Here is a 21,453-nt window from a genome sequence, read left to right as displayed (position 1 = left end):
ATCCATACCAGGCTATATAGAAAAGTGAGCATGTCCCCTTGAGCCACAAAGACACTCCAACATTAAGGAAAACAACAAAAAGAAAGAAAGAAAAAAGAAAAAACACAACCCCATCTGCAACGGCAGATATAAACAGTCCCCCCCTCCCCGCACCCCCCCCCAAACCCGGGGGCACCTTAATCCCCCAAACCAGTAACCAGAGCATCTGCTATGGAGGGCACAGAAACATAGCGTGAGGTTCTGCGCAAAGGCACCAGTGGGCCATAGAGATGCTGACCAAGTATAGCAAATCTCCCACCACCCGGTGGGGTTCCAAACTTTCGTTGCAACAGATAGTCCCGAAATAACCTCCCCGAGCGGGATACCTACGGGGGAGAAAGTAAACAGTTTAATAGCAAAACATGCAATAAAAACATTATACCCCCGGGCTCCGAGCGGCCACAAGTCCAGGACAATAAAGAAAGTACTTCTCATGGATTACTCCCCGCCATAGCAACGCATATCGTCCAGGGGTCCATGTCCCCGAAGCACCGCCACTAAGTCCAGACCGTGCAGACAGGCTCCAACAAATCCCGCGGAGGCAAACCATCACAGGCTACGATCCGATAGGGGGCCCGCGGCAACTGCAGTGGGTATGAACATCAACCGTCCGAGCCAGCAACGGACGATATAGGTATAGGCGTTCGCTTCCAAAACGTTCGTTGAAGCAGATATCCATGCGTACAGTGGGCAAGTCACGAATACGAAGAATAATAAATCCCTTCGGAACTCTCGACTAACAGGAGAGTCTCACACATGAGGTAAGTAAGAGAGGCCGGGGAGAGAAGAGTACAGGTAAACAAGGACAGGGATGACATCAAACGTATACCTCTACCACCGAAGCTCACCGACGCGGAGGGAGGGAGTCCAGCCAGGCTGCAGCCTCACGCGGGTCAGTAAAAAATCTGGTGGCCTCTCCATCTTGCACCCGCAGCCGGGCCGGGAAGAGAACGCTGTATTTAATATTTAGAGCGCGCAGACCAGCCTTCACATGATCGAACGACCTTCGCAGCTTCTGTGTCTCCAGGGAGTAATCCGGGAACAGCATTAAGGTAGCATTCTGGTATTTGAGATCTCCCGTCCGACGGGCCGCCCTGAGTGCTTCGTCTCGATCCCGAAAATGCAGGAGCCGGAAGATGAGTGTGCGCGGCCGCGCACCCGGAGGACCCGGGTGGGGGGAACCCGATGCGCCCTCTCAACTGTGAAGTAGGACTAGAAATGCGCCTCAGGAAGAAGGCCTCGCAGCAACTCCTCCACGAATACGGTGGGGTTCCTTCCCTCAACTCCCTCAGGCAGGCCGACGATACGGAGATTGTTCCGCCGGTTCCTGTTCTCTGCGTCCTCAGCTTTATACTCCAGGGCCCGCACTCGCGTGTGGAGGGTGCGTATGGACTCCACGTGCTCCGAGGCAAGGTCCTCCACTCTGCTCACTCGCTGCTCCGTCTCCGCCACCCGCGACCTCAGCTTGTCCAGGTCCTGACGGACCAGGCCAACATCCAGTTGCACAGCCTCAATTTTGTTAGTCAGCGCTGCCTGACAAGAGGCAATAGCCGCCATGACCTCCCGGAATCCAATCTCGGCGTCCACCTCCCGGTCCTCCATCTCTGTTTGGGACGCCATATTGCGCGCCTGCACGAGGGGAGCCGCCGCCTGCAGGGCCAGAGCCGGGGCTGGGTCTGGGTAGGAATGCTTTTTCCCCTTGCGTTTCGTCCTGCCTGACATCCGGAGCTCAGGGATGCAGGTACCAGGTGGGTTCAAAGTGCAGAAATTTGTGGCCGGATAAGAAAGGTCAGCAGAGCTCTGGCAACCACAACCTCTCAGGTCGCCATCTTGGACACGCCCCCAACATGCACCACTTTACAGGCATACTATAGACACCCCCAGGTACGATATTTAAAGGAATTTTTAAAGGATATTTAAAAGAATATTAAAGTCCTCATGCACACAAAAGGTTAACGTAAATAAAATTAATTTAACATATATAGTCCATCAAGTGAACGTCTAACAGTCCTTGAAATGTGTATTATCAATCACAATTCCAAACTTGAGGTGACGTAAAAAAGGTGAAATTCAACTTCTGATGTGTAGAATAATACCACCACCACCATGATAAAGAAGGGGAGAGGAGGCTTACCAAATGACATGGACTCAGAGGAAGGCTTACGCCTCTCGAGTCATATAGGCCTGTAGGTTAGCAAACCAGATAATCATACATCTAGTGTGTAATCTGGATCTTGGAGGGGGGGGGGGGGCAGCTAGCGCAAAATTTTGTTGGGGTTCCCCTTCAAGATTCTCAAAACACAAGTCGCATCATCTTGATTCGACTTCTGGTGAAACTTCTATTCAAATCAATCGGCTCCCATAGGGAACCATTGACTTTGAATACAGAGAAACGCGGGATGGTGCTTAACGCTGTGTATACAGCGATAAGCCCCGTTAAATCGTGTTTAACACCTTTTACCGGCGTCTGGCGTTTTTTACAGCTCTAGCGCTGGAGTCTCAGAACGCACTGGTCATGAGGCTTTTTTGGAGCTTAAAAACGCCATGGTGGGCGTGAGACCATAGACTAACATGGAGAGGCGTTTTTAAGCTGCAAAAAGCGCTAAAAAAAGTGCCTGTAAAAACATCCATGGGCATGAGGCCTAACAATGAACTTCTCTTATTTGCTCCAGTTTTGGCCTGTTTAACACTGAGGCTTCATGCACATTGGACTTTTTTTAGCTGTTTTTGGCAGTAGACGTTTTTTTCTACAGTGATTAAACTCTCCATCAGGTTATCCTATGTGTTTTTGAGCAGTAAAAAAAAAAAAAAACTAGTGGGTTCTGAGAGACATTTTTCAGCTGTAAAAATGCTTAACCACTACAGCCCCGGACCAATAAACACCTTAAGGACCAGAGGTCTTTTTCCAATTTCGCGCTGCTTTAACTGGTAATTGCGCGGTCATGCAATATTGCACCCAAACAAAATTTGCGTCCTTTTCTTCCCACAAATAGAGCTTTCTTTTGATGGTATTTGATTGCCTCTGTGATTTTTATTTTTTGCGATATAATTGGAAAAAGAGCGAAAATTTGGAAAAAAAAAGATATTTTCTTCTTTTTGTTATAAGAAAAATCGAATAAACTAAATTTTAGTCATACATTGAGGGCAAAATTTATTCAGCCACATGTCTTTAGTAAAAAAAATGTCAATAAGCGTATATTTTTTGGTTTGCGCAAAAGTTATAGCGTCTACAAACTAGAGTACATTTTCTGGAATTTACACAGCTTTTAATTTATGACTGCCTATCTCATTTCTTGAGGTGCTAAAATGGCAGGGCAGTACAAACCCCCCCCAAATGACCCCATTTTGGAAAGTAGACACCCCAAGGAAATTGCTGATGGGTATGTTGAGCTCATTAAATATTTTTTTTGTCCTAAGGGATTGAATAATGACAAAAAAAAATAAAAATAAAAATTTTTACAAAAAGTTGTCACTAAATGATATATTGCTCACACATGCCATGGTTATATGTGGAATTGCACCCCAAAATATATTTCACTACTTCTCCTGAGTATGGGGATACCACATGTGTGGGACTTTTTGGGAGTCTAGTCGTGCACGGCACCCCGAAATCCAATCACCACCTTCAGGATTTCTAAGGGTGCAAATTTTTTATTTCACTCCTCACTACCTATCACAGTTTCGAAGGCCATAAAATGCCAAAATAGCACAAAACCCCCCAAAATGACCCCATTTTGGAAAGTAGACACCCCAAGCTATTTACTGAGAGGCATGTTGAGTCCATGGAATATTTTATATTTTGCCACAAGTTGCGGGAATATTACAAACTTTTTTTTTTTTTGCACAAAGTTGTCACTAAATGATATATTGCTCACACATGCTATGGGCATATGTGAAATGACACCCCAAAATACATTCTGCTGCTTCTCCTGAGTACAGGGATACCACATGTGTGGGACTTTTTGGGAGCCTAGCCGCGTACGGGACCCCGAAATCCAAGCACCGCCTTCAGGATTTCTAAGGGCATCCATTTTTTATTTTACTCCTCACTACCTATCACAGTTTTGAAGGCCATAAAATGCCAAGATGGCACAAAACCCCCCCAAATGACCCCATTTTGGAAAGTAGACACCCCAAGCTATTTGCTGAGGGCCATATTGAATCCATTGAATATTTTTTTTTTTTGTCCCAAGGGATTGAATAATGACAAAAAAAAAATAAAAATTGCTCACACATGCTATGGGCATAAGTCAAATTACACCCCAAAATAAATTCTGCTGCTTCTCCCGAGTACGGGGATACCACATGTGGGGGACTTTTTGGGAGCCTAGCCACGTACGGGACTCCGAAAACCAAGCACTGCCTTCCGGATTTAAATATAAAATGCTACCAAAAAAACTGTTAGCGATCGCAGGGATCAGGCCTGACTCTGCGATCGCTGCAGTTATGTGTTTAGTGTTTTGTAAGTGACAGTGATCGATCGATACTGCACTTGGGTGGGCTGGGCAGAGGGGCAAAACGCAGGTGCCAGCAGGTATCTGGGCTGATCCCGCTAACAATGCGTTTTTTTTGGAACCCTGAACTGCTGGGGACGCTAGTATAGATCTGATCAGATCAGATATTGATCTGTTCAGATTCTATACCACTACAGGAGGTTTATGCTTTGCGTGTGGGTGTTAGCGGTACTGGCACTAACCTAGCGCTGCCTGGGGCGACGCAGACCCTGACCCTAAAACCTAATTGATATCACCCGCCGGATGATCAGGGGGTTAAACCTTTATTGGGTAATAAATGGTGGGTGCCCTGATGCTATAAAAAGCAAACTAACCAGAGTCACCCGTAAAACTTATACGGTGATCAGTGGTGAAAGGGTTAACTAGGGGCAATCAGGGGGTTCAAATTTTTATTAGGTAGTATATGGGGGTCCCTGGCGCTATATAAAAACCTGATGGGGAACCTAAATAACTAACTGGCTAACCAGCGTCACCAGTGACACTTATACTGTGATCGCTGGTGAAAGGGTTAACTAGGGGCAATCAGGGGGTTAAAACCATTATTGGGTAGTATATGGGGGTGTCTAACGCTATAAAAACCTGGCGGTGAACCTAAAAAAATAACTAGCTACTTAACGACACTAGTGACACTAATGCAGCGATCAGAAAAACGATCGCTTAGTGACACTGGCAAAAGGGGGTGAAAGGGTTAACTAGGGGCAATCAGGGGGTTAAAACTTTATTGGGTAGTATATTGGGGTACCCAGTGCTATAAAAACCTGGCGGTGAACCTAAAAAAATAACTAGCTACCTAGCGACACTAGCGACACTGATGCAGCGATCAGAAAAATGATCGCTTGGTGACAGTGGCAAAAGGAGGTGAAAGGGTTAACTAGGGGCAATCAGGGGGTTAAAACCATTATTGGGTAGTATATCGGGGTACCTAGCGCTATAAAAACCTGGCGGTGAACCTAAAAAAATAACTAGCTACCTAGCGACAGTAGCGACACTAATGCAGCGATCAGAAAAATGATCACTTAGTGACACTGGCAAAAGGGGGTGAAAGGGTTAACTAGGGGCAATCAGGGGGTTAAAACCATTATTGGGTAGTATATCGGGGTACCTAGCGATATAAAAACCTGGCGGTGAACCTAAAAAAATTAACTAGCTACCTAGCGACACTAGCGACACTGATGCAGCGATCAGAAAAATGATCGCTTAGTGACACTGGCAAAAGGGGGTGAAAGGGTTAACTCTAGGGGCAATCAGGGTGTTAAATCTTTATTGGGGGGTGATAGGGGGCTACCCTGGACCTAACACTAACTGCCCTGACAGTTTTAACTGTTACTGACACTGAATGCATTGATCAGTAAAGAAATGATCAATGCAATCAGTGACACTGTGACTGGGGGGGGAGGGGGGGCATCGGGGGGGGGGGGGGGGTTGTGTGCCTGTCTGTACCTACATGTCAGTGTAGTGTTGGTGCACACTTTTAGTCTTCTCCTCGTAGTCCGGTCAAAAAGACCGCCCCGAGGAGAATGACATCACTTCCTCCTTCCTGTGTAAACAATACACAGTGGGAGGAAGTTCGTCATTGGCCAGGAGCGATCCAGAGGGGGTGGCCAGAAACCAACGGCCATCCCCTCATCACGGATCGCTTCTGGAGCGAACCGGACCGCTGTATCCATCGGGAGGGGGTCCGATCGGACCCCCCACCCGCTGGAAGGCAGGCACGTACATCTACGTGCTTGTGCCTGCCTGTGCCATTGTGATGACGTATAATGGCAATACGGCGGTCCTTAAGTGGTTAAACCCTGATAAACGTCGATAAACGCTCAAAAACTTTGCTCACCAGCGTTTAACGTTTTTGATCCATGAAGAAAAAAAAATATTTTTCTTCAAAAGAAAAAAAAAATGCTAAAAAGCGCTAACAAGGAAAAATGCTAGAAAATGCTATTGCAAAAACGTTAAAAAAAAGCTGCAAAGCTACTGCCATTTTTATAACGTTATCTTAACGTCCAATGTGCACGAGGCTTTGAAAATGTTTTTGTTTTACCTGTTTGATGTATGCAAATAAAATACTGGCTGATCCTGCCAAAAATCTTGTGTGTTGATAATTTCCTGTACAATCAGTTCTCCTCCTGGGCGTATCTCAAGTAGTCTTATTTTCAACTCTGTAACCTACAGGGCACCTTACAGGACTGTCATGGAAGGTAGAGGTGGCATTACTTTAGGATAGAGCAGTGGTTCTCAACCTCTCTAGTGCCGTGACCCCTTGATAAAATTTCCCAAGTTGTGGGGACCCCTAACCATAAAATTATTTTCGTAGCGTGGGTTGTCAGCACCCAAGGCAAGACAGGTAATTTGCATCCCTAACCCACAGACACAGAGGCGGCTCTCTAATTAGGCAAATTAGGCGATGGCCTAAGGCCTCGCCCTCTCAGGGTCCTCGCCACCGCCTAGTTTGCCTAAAGAGCTTCCTCTACTATCATCCTGCATCCATTCTAGTACAGTCAGCGCAGAGGAGCTTTGTGCCCACCTCGTTCAGTTTACAAACAGTCCTCCTCCTCTCTGCTCTGTTACACCACGCCCCATGAGATGACTGCCCAGTCTCCATTGGAACAGCCGGCAGAGACTGACAACTGCCCCACCCCTCACAGCCCCGCCAGCAAATGCTGTCCATCCCTTGAGCTCATACCTTGTGCAAAGGCTGGGCACAGCTAGCACCTCAGCAGGATTGCGAGTCCACCCTCCTTCCAGGGCGGAGCTTCTGTGGTGGAGGCGGAGCCAATTCCAGTTCTCTCGCTGTAGCCTGTCTGTGTGCAGCCGACTACTGAGCTCAGTGAGCTGAGGATGTGCTGACTGAGCTGTGAGGGGACAGAGCATCTATGTGTGAGGTACATATGACTGGGGGGGTGTGCATGTGACGGGTGACAATGTGATTGGGGGTGTGTGCATGTCACTAGGGGGGTGACCATGTGATTGGGTGTGTGTGCATGTCACTAGGGGGGTGACCATGTGATTGGGTGTGTGTGCATGTCACTAGGGGGGTGACCATGTGATTGGGGGTGTGTGCATGTGACTGGGGGTGTGCATGTCACTAGGGGGGTGACCATGTGACTGGAGGTGTGCATGTCACTAGGGGGGTGACCATGTGACTGGGGGGTGTGCATGTCACTAGGGGGGTGACCATGTGACTGGGGTGTGTGCATGTCACTAGGGGGTGTGTGCATGTGACTGGGCGGGTGTGTGCATGTCACTAGGGGGGTGTGTGCATGTCACTAGGGGGGTGTGTGCATGTCACTAGGGGGGTGTGTGCATGTCACTAGGGGGGTGTGTGCATGTCACTAGGGGGGTGTGTGCATGTCACTAGGGGGGTGTGTGCATGTGACTGGCAGGGTGTGTGCATGTGACTAGGGGGGTGTGCGCATGTGACTGGCAGGGTGTGCGCATGTGACTGGCGGGGTGTGCGCATGTGACTGGCGGGGTGTGCGCATGTGACTGGCGGGGTGTGCGCATGTGACTGGCGGGGTGTGCGCATGTGACTGGCGGGGTGTGCGCATGTGACTGGCGGGGTGTGCGCATGTGACTGGCGGGGTGTGCGCATGTGACTGGCGGGGTGTGCGCATGTGACTGGGGGGGTGTGCGCATGTGACTGGGGGGGTGTGCGCATGTGACTGGGGGGGTGTGCGCATGTGACTGGGGGGGTGTGCGCATGTGACTGGGGGGGTGTGTGCATGTCACTAGGGGGGTGACCATGTGACTGGGGGGTGTGCATGTCACTATGGGGGTGAACATGTGACTAGGGGGGTGTGTGCATGTCACTAGGGGGGTGAACATGTGACTGGGAGGGTGTGTGCATGTGACTGGGAGGGTGTGTGCATGTGACTGGGAGGGTGTGTGCATGTGACTGGGAGGGTGTGTGCATGTGACTGGGAGGGTGTGTGCATGTGAATGGGAGGGTGTGCATGTGAATGGGGGAGGGTGTGTGCATGTGAATGGGAGGGTGTGTGCATGTGAATGGGAGGGTGTGCATGTGAATGGGGGAGGGTGTGTGCATGTGAATGGGGGAGGGTGTGTGCATGTGAATGGGGGAGGGTGTGCATGTGAATGGGGGGGGGTGTGCATGTCACTAGGGGGGGTGAACATGTGACTGAGGGGTGTGTGAATGTGACTGGGGGGTGTGCATCCCACTGGGGGGGGTACATGAGACAGGGGGGTGAGCATGCAATGGGAGGTGCGTATGTGTTTGGGGGGGGGGGGGGTACATGTGACTGGGGTTTACAGTCAGGTCTGCTCAGTCCTCTGCCAGTGTCCCAATGTGCCTGCCTGTGATTGACAACCCGGGTCCTCCCACCCCACCCTCATCTCCAGCCATCCAGGGCTCCACTGCGGTGGTCGGGAGGTCCCAGCTCAGTCCAGTGTGATCCACAACCATGGTGGGCAAGGCGCTCTTCATTCTGCGCTGGCACTGCTCATGATCGGCTTCTCTGTGGCTATCTCCCACCAGGAGCTCTTCCACTATGAGGAGTCCGAGGGGACCTACTGCTTCCCAACAGGGATGATGAGAGAGACAGAACACTGACACCAGTACTAGCAGAGTGTACACTGACACCAGCACTGAGAGAGACAGAGCACTGACTCTCTCTCAGTGCTGGTGTCAGTGCTCTGTCGCTCTCAGTACTGGTGTCAGTGTTCTGTCTCTCTCAGTGCTGATGTCAGTGCTGTCTCTCTCAGTGCTGATGTCAGTGCTGTCTCTCTCAGTGCTGATGTCAGTGCTGTCTCTCTCAGTGCTGATGTCAGTGCTGTCTCAGTGCTGATGTCAGTGTTCTGTCTCTCTCAGTGCTGATGTCAGTGTTCTGTCTCTCTCAGTGCTGATGTCAGTGCTGTCTCAGTGCTGATGTCAGTGTTCTGTCTCTCTCAGTGCTGATGTCAGTGTTCTGTCTCTCTCAGTGCTGGTGTCAGTTTTCTGTCTCTTTCAGTGCTGGTGTCAGTGTATACTCTGCTAGTGCTGGTGTCAGTGTATACTCTGCTAGTGCTGGTGTCAGTGTATACTCTGCTAGTGCTGGTGTCAGTGTATACTCTGCTAGTGCTGGTGTCAGTGTATACTCTGCTAGTGCTGGTGTCAGTGTATACTCTGCTAGTGCTGGTGTCAGTGCTGTGTCTCTCTCAGTGCTGGTGTCAGTGCTGTGTCTCTCTCAGTGCTGGTGTCAGTGCTGTGTCTCTCTCAGTGCTGGTGTCAGTGCTGTGTCTCTCTCAGTGCTGGTGTCAGTGCTGTGTCTCTCTCAGTGCTGGTGTCAGTGCTGTGTCTCTCTCAGTGCTGTCTCTCAGTGCTGTTGTCAGTGCTGTGTGTCTCTCAGTGCTCGTGTCTCGCTGCTCCGGCGCTGTGATTCGCCGGAGCAGCGATGAAGTCACTCCCGCATGCGCATGGAAGCCGACACTCGCGGCATACCACCACGATCTGCGGCTTGCCCAGTGCGCCTGCACGCCGCTGTCTACGGCGCATGCGCCGTAGACAGCGGTGGCTGTGTTCAGGTAAATATCTCCTAAACCGTACAGGTTTAGGAGATATTTCTTGGACCTACAGGTAAGCCTTAGGCCGCGTACACACGCGGGGACTGTTCGCCCAACTTTGTTCGTCAAACAGTTTGAGCGGACAGTCCGCTCAAAATTAGCATGGACGGACTTGGCCACACACGACGAACGAACAGTCCGCTGAAACTTGCGCGATGACGTGAACGGCACGTACGACGGGACTAGAAATACGACGTCCTATACACTGCAATGCAAACTTCGCCGTGTAAATCCTTTCTGAGCATGCGCGGAACTTAGTTTGACGAACAAGCCTACACACGGGCGGACTGTCCGCTCAAACCAAGTTTCAGCGGACAGTTTTACGAAATTTCCGAAAAACTTTGTTCGTCAGACTGTCCGCTGAAACTGTCCGCTGAAGCCCACACACGAGCGGACTGTCCGCCGAAACACTGTTCAGCGGACAAAGTTGAGCGAACAGTCCCCGCGTGTGTACGCGGCCTAAATCTAGGCTTACCTGTAGGTCAAAGTGGTTTGTAAGGGTTTACAACCACTTTAATATCCATCTTAAACCACATTTGTTGCCATGTATTGCAATTATTGCTTGTTTTTTACATGTGTATTGTAACAACTGCTCGTTTGTTGCATATAGATTGTCAGTGGAATTATCAGGAGTTTCACATGGATTGTTAGATGAATAGTATGATGGAGATGGGAAGGGTAGAGGGTAGGAGACGGGAGGGGAAGGGAAGGAGGGTAGGAGACGGGAGGGGAAGGGAAGGAGGGTAGGAGACGGGAGGGGAAGGGAAGGAGGGATGGAGACGGGAGGGGAAGGAGGGATGGAGACGGCAGGGTAAGGAGGGATGGAGACGGCAGGGTAAGGAGGGATGGAGACGGGAGGTCTATAGAATTGGGGACATTAATTCTGGTGATCCTGGTGGCTACCTGGGATTTCTGCTCACTTTCTGTGGTGGCTATGGAACAGAAATTAAGGGGAAATCTCTCCAGTTGGACATGCGTGACAAAATCTGATGGGTTATAACAACCCACCCTTACTATATCAAAAATTACATAAGAATTTTTTTTTCTTTACCTTAAATATCCATCTTAAACTACATTGCTAACTACTTATTGTAATTGTTTGTAGCTCAAGTACTGACAATTGCACTGAAAACCATAATTTTGTAACTTTTATAAAATGCCAGTAAAAACTTGGCTGTGCCAGTAAATTTTGAGTTTCGTGTCAGTGAATTTTAGTCTGGTAGGTTGGCAACACTGATGTACTGTAGTTGTATGCTCCTTGTTCCCGTTTAGGTTTCTAATGCTGTAAGACCTGCATTGCTCATCCTTCATAAATGTAAAGTGGTTTGTTGTATCCAAGAAGCTTTCAGTGCATAATTTCAATAATCTGCACAATAAAACAAAAAGCAATGTGGTTTCTTGGTGGTAGGTAGCAAACTTAAAAAAAACAAAACAACATACCTTGGTTTTTGGATCAGAGGGCATTTGCTGCATTATAAGGATTTCGGACTTAAATTTGGGACAATCCGGCTTCACTTATCACCATTGTAGCTATGAAGTCTCTGGATTTCAGTTGGAGACAGTTAACCACTTCCCGACCGGCGCACGCCGAAGTACATCGACAGAATGGCACGAACAGGCAAATGGGCGTCCTTATACGTCCCTTTAAATTTGCCACCGTGCCTTTGCGTGTGTGCCGGCCCAGGACCTCCGTGAGTCGGGTTGCTGGTCCCGTGGACTCGATCACAGCAGGGATACCCGCGATCGCCTCATGGAGAGGAAGAACGGGGAGATGCTAATGTAAATAAGCATCTACCCGTGCTGCCTAGTGACAGTTTCACTGATCTCTGCTCCCATTCATCGGGAGCAGAGATCAGTGATGTGTCACACACAGCCACGCCCTCCACCGTTAGAAACACTCCCCAGGGCACACTTAACCCTTACCCTGCCCCCTAGTGGTTAACCCCTTCACTACCAGTATCATTTACACAGGAATCAGTGCATTTGTATAGCATTGATTGCTGTATAAATGACAATGGTCCCAAAAATGTGTAAAACATGTCCGATGTGTCTGCCATAATGTCGCAGTCACGATAAAAATCGCAGATCGCCGCCATTACTAGTAAAAGACTATCCCCTATTTTGTAAATGCTATAACTTTTGCGCAAACCAATAAATAAATGCTTATTGCAATTTTTTTAACCAAAAATATGTAGACGAATACGTATTGGGCTAAACTGAGGAAAAAAAAATGTTATACATTTTTAGGGAATATTTATTATAACAAAAAAAAATTTATTCAAAATTGTTGCTCTTTTTTGTTTATAGCGCAAAAAAAAAAAAACGCAGAGGTGATCAAATACCATCAAAAGAAAGCTCTATTTGTGGGAAAAAAAGGAAGTCAATTTCTATTCAGTGCAGGGAAGCTGATCCTGCCCCCTCCATGAGGCAGCATTCAGGAGGAAAGTTTCCCACCCTCCCTCCCTAAGCTTGGGGTTGTATTTGTCGAGGGGTGTTTTTCTGTGTTGTGTGTTTGTTTTTTTCTCTTTCAGGACTAGAACATGGACTGTCGTGGCAGTGGCTGGTGTTTGGTCTTTGTGGGTGAGAAAGAGTTCTGAATGAAGAGTCAGGATCTGTCGGTGGTACGGGTCCTGTGGGTGGTACTCCAGTTAACTGAGGTTATCTGGTAATTGGTTATGGGGGAATTGCGGTAGGTGGGTGTCTCTGAGTCAGCCTGTTGGCTTGAGGCCCAATAACCCACGTCAGAAGGACCGCAGTGTAAATTTTTGGATATAACCTGAGTGTTATTGGTGTACCTGTAAAGACCAACACTAGGGGGAGCTGATGTTTTTGTCATTAACTGATGTTATTGTTTTGTTACTGTTTTTATTATGGTTTATGTTATTTAACCACTTGGGATCCGCGCTATTGCAAAATGACGGCAATAGCGCGGACCCACATTTTCGGGACTACGTCTATTGACGTAGTCCCGGTTACGAGCGGCCTGCGCGCCCCCTGAGGGGCGCGCGCGGCGCGCTCTGTGATCGGCGAGTCCGTGAGACTCGCCTGATCACCGATCCGTGTAAGGGGTCGATCCCGACCCCTTATCACGTGATCAGCTGTCAGCCAATGACAGCTGATCATGTGATAAAACGGAGCCGGTAATCGGCTAGTATTCCTCCTCGCGCTGACAGCGCGAGGAGAAAAAAAAAAAGCCGATCGCCGGCGGCCGTGTTCGGGACATCAGTCCCGATCACGGCCAGCAATTTAAAAGGACACCTGCCCCCTGCCAGTGCCCACCTGCCACCCGCAGTGCCATCCTGAAATAAAGTAAGTGCCCCCCTGTCAGTGCCACCCAGCAGTGCCCATAGTGCCCACAGTGCCACCCAGCAGTGCCCACAGTGCCACCCAGCAGTGCCCACAGTGCCACCCACAGTGCCACCCAGCAGTGCCACCCACAGTGCCACCCAAAATCTGCCTCAGGTGCTGCACCCCAGTGCCGCCCATCAGTGCCCAGCAGTGCCGCCCATCAGTGCCCAGCAGTGCCGCCCATCAGTGCCCAGCAGTGCCACCTATCAGAGCCACCTATCAGTGCCACCTATCAGTGCCCATCAGTCCCATCTATCTGTGGTACCTATCAGTGCCCATCCGTGCCACCCATCCGTGCCACTTATCCGTGCCACCCATCCGTGCCATCTTATCTGTGCCCATCTTTGCCCATCAGTGCCGCCTTATCTGTGCCCATCGGTGCCGCCTTATCTGTGCCTATTAGTGCCGCCTTAACTATGCCTATCAGTGCCCACCAGTGCAGCCTATCAGTGCCCACCAATGCAGCCCATCAGTGCCCACCAATGCAGCCCATCAGTGCCCACCAATGCAGCCTATCAGTGCCGCCTAATCAGCGCACTTCAATGAAGGAGAAAAATGACCCGTTTGCAAAATTTTATAACAAACTATTAAAACATGATTTTTTTTTTTTTTTTTTTGCATCTTTTTTTGTTTGTTTAGCAAAAAATAAAACTCCGAGCTGTAACTAAATACCACCAAAAGAAAGCTCTATTTGTGGTAAAAAAATGATAAAAATTTCATTTGGGTACAGTGTTGTATGACCGCGTAATTGTCACTCAAAGTGCATCAGCGCTGAAAGCTGAAAATTGGTCTGGGACTGAGGGGGGTTTAAGTGCCCAGTAAGCAAGTGGTTAAAGAGTTATATAATTTTGGATCTTTTATACAGTTTTTTTAATAAATGGCTGCTACGGCCTATTTTACTCCAAAAGTGGTATGGTCTTATTTATTATATAATGGGGAGGTAAGTGGAGTATAGGTTGGTAGCAAATGCATATATGTTATACACTAGTCATGTAACAACTGCTCGTTTGTTACTTATAGATTGTCAGTGGAATTATCAGGAGTTTCGCATTTCTTAACCTCTCTATTTTTTTCATGAGGCTGGATATGGACATTCATTTAGAGCAAAAATGTAATCTACTAGTAATATTTAGACTTACTTTTGGATGACTGCTTAGAAACTGAGCAGCTTCTTCAAAGTATTTTAGATCCAGATAGTCGAAGGTCTTTGGCAAATCCTCATAACCAAAATAAGCCAAAGCAAGTGTGGCAAAGCCACAACTAGCCAGAAGGCTGCTTCGATACTCTATGAGGCCACCAGTACCCCCGAATAGATCAATGACTCCTTGGAATGGGCCCTCACCTGGATGGAGAGCAGACAGTTTACTTCTATAGGCTTACAATATATTACTCACAGGATAAGCAGTATACATTATAGGGAGTTATGGTTAAGGCCAATCTGAACTACAGGAAAACAGCTATATATTGTACATAGTTGCAATACATCTATGGTAGCGGTTTTATGTGCCAAAGCATTTGTATTTCTATCGGGGTTGCCTTTAGAAATCACAGGCATACAACCTACCTAAGAGGGTCCCCCTTCCTGAAAATATCAAAACAATATTTTCACTGAAATGTTTTTTTTTTTTTATGTGGCTGTTGCTGTGTGCAGGCAGCCCATGTTACGCTATGGGGATGCAGCAGCTGTATGAACATAGCCTCAGGTCCTAATTTGACAGGCGGGTGGATGCAAGTGTGCAGCCCCAAAAACAGATAGTGTGCATTCGGGGCCACTCGCCCACACACCTATCAAATTAGGACCTGCAGCTGTGTTCATACAGCTGCTGCATCCCCATATCCTTATAGAATGATACGTGTCTGAAGCAGCACAAACTGCACTTATTTTTAATTAAAAAAAATAAATAAAATTCTCTACAACATCTCTTGTTTGAGAGAGAGAAAGGGACTGAGGACACAGATTCTTCAATTCCTTTCTCTGTAGCCTCAGCTGCACAGAAGAAGATGAATTGTACCCCTGAAGGAGCGGCTGTTTCTTGGGTTTCCTGCTCGTTTGCCCACAACCCTGCAAATAGCATCACTCACTGTGACACACCAGGCTGCATGGGAAATATTTTTTGCCGATATACAGTATCTCACAAAAGCATTTTTGTACAGAATCAAATTGATTGTATTTATATCTGTTCTCCTACAAATATGCCTCTGAAGGGAATTTCTTCCTGAAACATGTCAGGCTTTTGGAGTTTATGTATATGATTATATCATTTATTCTGTTCAAAGTTATATATATATATATATATATATATCCATGTGTTGACACTGTATATGGATTTTTATGTCTATGTAGTCTTATTTTTTATAAAAAATATGTTTTGAATAAACATTTTTTACATTAAATAAATCTTGTTCGCCTTAAAAGTCCCACCGGGGGGTACTGATATCCTTTTCAATTAGGGTTTTTTTCTGAAGGGGTGGGGGCAGGGCCGCTAATAGGGCAGTACAACCAGCCCTGTTGTACCGGGCCTGGCCAGCAGGGGGGGCCCGAGCAGCTTTTAACCTCTAAAAAAAAAAAAAAAAAAAAAAAAAAGCTAAATAACTATATTAACCCGCACCCACTTGATTACTAAGGTATATAAGGAATATATATTGATTTCCTGGGCCCCATCAGGTTACCAGAGGGGCCCAGGAGGTGAAAGCAGAAGAGGGACTTTTTCCATTTTCGGGTGCATGGATACAATTGCATGCTGTTCTCAGTATACCTGCACAAACTAAAGTTCTTCCTGCTCACTGTATGCCTCTCCGGCGGATGGATATTATTGTTATACGGCTCCCTTCATTCAGTAAGTGCTGCAGCTTGAGGGACTTATCACTGAGGCAGCTGAGACAGACAGAGCAGCAGGAATAATCTGGACAACGGCAGTGGTACACAGGCAAGCAGTCCCCTGCACACACACACACTGACAGGTCACACTATTGTATAATGTGCAGTCCCCAGACTCTGTGTGCTCATGGTCATTATCATTATGATGATCAGGGCACATGACTGTGTGGTGCTGACTTTCCTGATATATGGCTGTACTGTGTGTTACAGACTATAACTCAGCACAGCCATAACAAAGTCAGCACCACACAGTCATGTTACACTGACAGAGCCATACATCATCAGCACATAGTGAGATGCTACTTTTACAGATGTGATGGGGGGTAGGGGCAGTAAAAACACAGCCAAGCTGCATTTCTACCACCCCCAAACCACTCCCCTTTGATAACCTTTTACCCAAGCTTTTCAATTAGGTCCTTTTTCATGCAGCCTGATTGAAAGCTCCATGTAGGTTTACAGGTATGAACTGACTTGTGTGCATGTAGATCCACCTTCCTCCGTGTCCATTCAGGTAGGGAAAAAAAAAAATTGGAAGAGAATATCCTTTTCTATTTTTCCAGACCTAAATGTGACAGATCAGAGGTAGCCTGATGTAAATGGACACAAGTCGGTGGTGTATGAAGACACAAACTGAAACACTGACATCTCTCCCATTCAGATGCAGTTATAAATGGTGGGGCGCTATAAATGTTACATGTTCCAGCTCCTGCCTCCAGAGACCCCCCCCACCCTGACAGCGTGGAGGCAGGGGTGGAATGAGGGGTGGGGTTGTGGGCGGAGCCAGGGTGGGGGTGTGGGCGGGGTCAAGGGGCCCCGTCAGGTACGCCCCATGATTTCTAACAGTGGCCCTGGGTGGGGGGTCAGCCTGTCAGTGCTCAGACCATACGCTGCATCAAATTGGTCTGCATGGCTGTCGTCCCAGAATGAAGCCTCTTTTAAAGCCTGCCAGCAGTTTGCTGAAGACAAGCAGACTAAGGCCGCGTACACACGCGCGGACTGTTCGCCCAACTTTGTCCGTCCAACAGTTTCGGCAAACAGTCCGCTCAAACTTAGCATGGACGGACATGGTCACACACGACGGACGAACAGTTTGCTGAAACCGTGCGCGATGACGTTTCGGCACGCACGACGGATCGAAAATTTCGACGTCCAATACACTGCAATGCAACCTTCCGACGTGGAAATCCTTTCTGAGCATGCGCGAGACTTAGTTGGCCGAACAAGCCTACACACGAGCGAACAGTCCGCTGAAACCTTGTTTCAGCGGACAGTTTTTCGGAATTTCCGTAAGACCTTGTTCGTCCAACTGTCCGCTGAAACTGTCCGCTGAAGCCCCACACACGAGCGGACTGTCCGCCCAAACACTGTTCAGCGGACAAGGTTGGGCGAACAGTCCGCCCGTGTGTACGCGGCCTAAGGACATAGATTACTGGAACCATGTCCTGTGGTCTGTTGAGACCAAGATAAACTTATTTGGTTCAGATGGTGTCAAGCGTGTGTGGCGGCAACTCCACTTACAAAGACAAGTGTGTCTTGCCTACAGTCATGGTGGTAGGAGTGTCATAGTCTGGGCTGCATGAGTGCTGCCTGTACTGGGGTGTTACAGTTTATTGAGGGAACCATGAATGCCAACATGTATTGTGACATACTGAAGCAGAGACTGGGCTGCAGGGCAGTATTCCAACATGATAATGACCCCAAACACACCTCCAAGACCACTGCCTTGCTAAAGAAGCTAAGGATAAAGGGGATGGACTGGTCAAGCATGTCTCCAGACCTAAACCCTATTGAGCATCTGTGGGGCATCCTCAAACAGAAGGTGGAGGAGTGCAAGGTCTCTAACATCCACCAGCAAAGTGGAGGAGTGGAAGAGGACTCCAGTGGTGACCTGTGAAGCTCTGGTGAACTCCTGAGCGTAGCGTTTTCAAGCAGAAAATCGCGCAACTTTACAGCGATTTTGCGGCTTTTTTGCTGTGTTTTTTACTGTGATTCGCTGCGTTTTTGTGCAGGGCAAAAGGTCACCAATGTTAAAAGAAGAAAAACGCCCAAATCTGGTCAATTTGAGCGACAAAAAAGGGTCCGGAACTTGTTTGAGCTTCAGGCGTTCGGCTTCAGGCGACATGAAGTGGAGATGTGAACCATCTCCATTGAGAATAATAGATTTTTTCCCCTCTAGCGTTTTGTAGCTTCAGGCTTCAAGCTACAAAACGCTCAGGTGTGAATGGGGTCTAAAGGCAGTGCTGGAAAATAATAGTGGCCACACAGAATATTGACACTTTGGGCCCAATTTGGGCATTTGGAGTGTACTCTTGTTGCCAGCGGTTTAGACATAAATGGCTGTGTATTGAGTTATTTTGAGGGGACAGGCAAAGTGACACTGTTATACAAGCCGTACACTCACTACTTTACATTGTAGCAAAGTGTAATTTCTTCAGTGTTGTCACATAAAAAGATATAATAAAATTAAATATTTACAAAAATGTGAGGGGTGTACTCACTTTTGTGAGATACTGTAGATAGAGTCCAATTGTTATGATTCATCTACACAATCTTATTATATGTTCAGAAAATAGCAAGTGATTTTTTCATATTAAATTGCAGATTTGTTTTGAAAGAAAGCACAGCAAGAGTTTCTTACCTGGAGGAATGAAGAGAGCTCCCCGAAGTCGCCCTTCTCGGACTTGCAATCTTTGGACCCCAGGAGCTACATACCATCTTCTCAGACACGCAGTAGCATTAGGAGAACATTCTGGCATCGCTTTAAGTTCCAACTGACTGTAGAGTTCCAGGTGAATCTCCAAGGGACTCCCCATCACATCCCGCTTAATCAACCTTAAGTGTGGAGTAACTGGCTTCAGAGACCAGAAAAGTCCCATTGGATGAACCCCATGATAGTCTCCACCAGTGGCTGGGGATTGCTGAAGATCCACTTTTCCTTCATTGTCACTTTTGTAGAAAGCTCTGGAGTAAAACATCTCTCCTCTGTCATCTTTCAGCCATGCCCTAATGGTAACAATCTGATGTGGAGGAAGGCCCCAAGCTTTGATCTTCACTGGTTCAACTGCTAAGGCAGACTCTGGTGTGACCGTGAGATGCACCATAGTAAAAATGCAGCAGATTTTAAAGAGAATGGACACAGATTGCCAAAAACTAAAAATCTTAATTATAAAGGTACAGGGAAGAACGCTTCGATTACCTATTTAATAGAGTAAAAAAAGTGTTAATACATATGGGATATCAAAGATGCCAGGCTCAAAAAGTAGTCGTAAGTATATTAAAAATAAATATTTTAAGACCCAGGGAGGACTTCATACTACTAATTATATGTTCTTCAGGTTTTTAAAAGGTTCACCATGCCATGCAAAGGCAGTTTTCATAAGAATTCCCATAGTCACTTCCATTAATGGAAGTGGTTAAAGGTACAGAACCCCATAATTTGACCTCTATATTTTATGGTATGTTGCTCCTTCCCTCATCCCAAATATCTTACGGTACTAAGACAAGGTGGGAGAATGACATGGTTACAAAGGATGATGAATGGAGTGATGCTCTGGACACCTGTAACAAAGTGTCGCCCAAGTTATCATACCGCCTTACCCAATTATATATACACTACATCACTCCTATCTTACTCCTCTTAGATTGGTCCGTTATAAAAGTGAGCAAAGTACGCTGTGTCTGATGTGTAACTGTACTACTGGTACCACTTGCTCTGGAGTTGTTCAATTATGTAGGGTTTCTGGACATTCCTTCATAACACCATGGGCTCCCCATTAACATTACCCCCTAAGCAATGCCAATTAGGAATATTCCCTGACTCAAATCTAGATAGATTCATCAATAAAACACTATTCACAGCCATTATTCACTTTTCAGAGCCAGAAAAGTGATAGTCAAACAATAGATGAGGGCTTCACCTCATGAGTTTTGCACCTGCATGAGTAAAATAAATACCTTTTCTTAAGAAAATCTTATACATTCATAGGGGATGCCCATCCAAATATAATAAGATTTGGGACTGAGGGTTACAATCTTCCGAAACATGTGTCTGCATACCATATATACTTGATATCAGAGGCGGCTCTTTAATTAGGCAAATTAGGCGATTGCCTTAGGCCTCGCCTACAGAAAGGGCCTCGCCGTCGCGCAATTGCCTAATTTGCCTTTCAGGTGTTGTGCTGCTGTTGTGTCTCAGTGTGGGACACTGGGACTGGGATTTGCAAGCGGCAGGTGGAGTGGGCGGCGGGCACGCTGCACACAGCTGTGGTGCAGAGTGAGCTGATCCATCGCCGCGCTCCGCGTTGGTGGATGAGGGGGGGGATAACACTAATGTCCACAGTCACTCGACATGGTGTGGGCATGGTCAGTCTGCCTGCGTCCAATAGCAGGCTCCACTGCTGCAGCGCCGTCCTCCGTGTCCTAGCCCTTCCCCTAAAGTCACCAACGGCGGCCCCAGTGCATGGCGGGAATTGTAGTTCTCCCACAGAGCACAGGCACACAGTCTTCAACATGGCTGTCTGGTGCCTGTGCTCTGCAGAGACTACAACTCCCAGATTGCACTGCAGGGCACAGAGAGAGCATTGTGTGTTGCTTCTCTAAATCCTGCCACCTTTAGTCAGCAAGGCGAGGAGCAGGGGTAGGTAGTGTCTATAACTGTAATATATATATATATATATATATATATATATATAATGTAAATTGTACTTGCTCCAATGTAATGTCAAGTTAGAATACAGCATTGACTTAGCCGAAAGCACAATATTTTATATATATATATTATAGTGCATATATATATATATATATATATATATATATATATATATATATTATATTATGCACTATAATATATATATATATATATATATATATATATATATTATATAGTGCATATATATATATATATATATTATATAGTGCATATATATATATATATATATATATATATATATATATATATATATATATATATATGCACTATATTTTATATATATATATGCACTATATTTTATATATATATATATGCACTATAATATATATATATATATTATAGTGCATATATATATATATATATATAACTACAACAATGCACCCCCAAGTCAAAGACTATATTATCTCTGCATG

The 21,453-nt window shown here is 46.9% G+C and overlaps 1 protein-coding gene across 1 annotated transcript in view; it reads right to left on the bottom strand.

Annotated features, from left to right (window-relative positions):
• Positions 1 to 19,549, bottom strand: part of LOC143941085 (acyl-coenzyme A amino acid N-acyltransferase 1-like) — a 44,557-nt gene extending 25,008 nt beyond the window's left edge. The window contains exons 1-2 of the mRNA XM_077463025.1: positions 18,971 to 19,549; positions 14,594 to 14,796 (exon numbers count right to left, since the gene is read on the bottom strand). Coding sequence (XP_077319151.1) covers positions 14,594 to 14,796; positions 18,971 to 19,433 — 666 coding nt within the window. The 5' untranslated portion in view covers positions 19,434 to 19,549. The remainder of the gene's footprint in view (positions 1 to 14,593; positions 14,797 to 18,970) is intronic.
• Between the last annotated feature and the right edge of the window lie 1,904 nt (positions 19,550 to 21,453).

This window comes from Lithobates pipiens, unplaced genomic scaffold (genome assembly GCF_037356315.1).
Source record: "Lithobates pipiens isolate NorthernLeopardFrog02 unplaced genomic scaffold, aLitPip1_a1.2 Scaffold_3, whole genome shotgun sequence".
NCBI classification, from domain to species: domain Eukaryota; kingdom Metazoa; phylum Chordata; class Amphibia; order Anura; family Ranidae; genus Lithobates; species Lithobates pipiens.
This window is presented reverse-complemented; position numbering and strand designations above follow the sequence as displayed.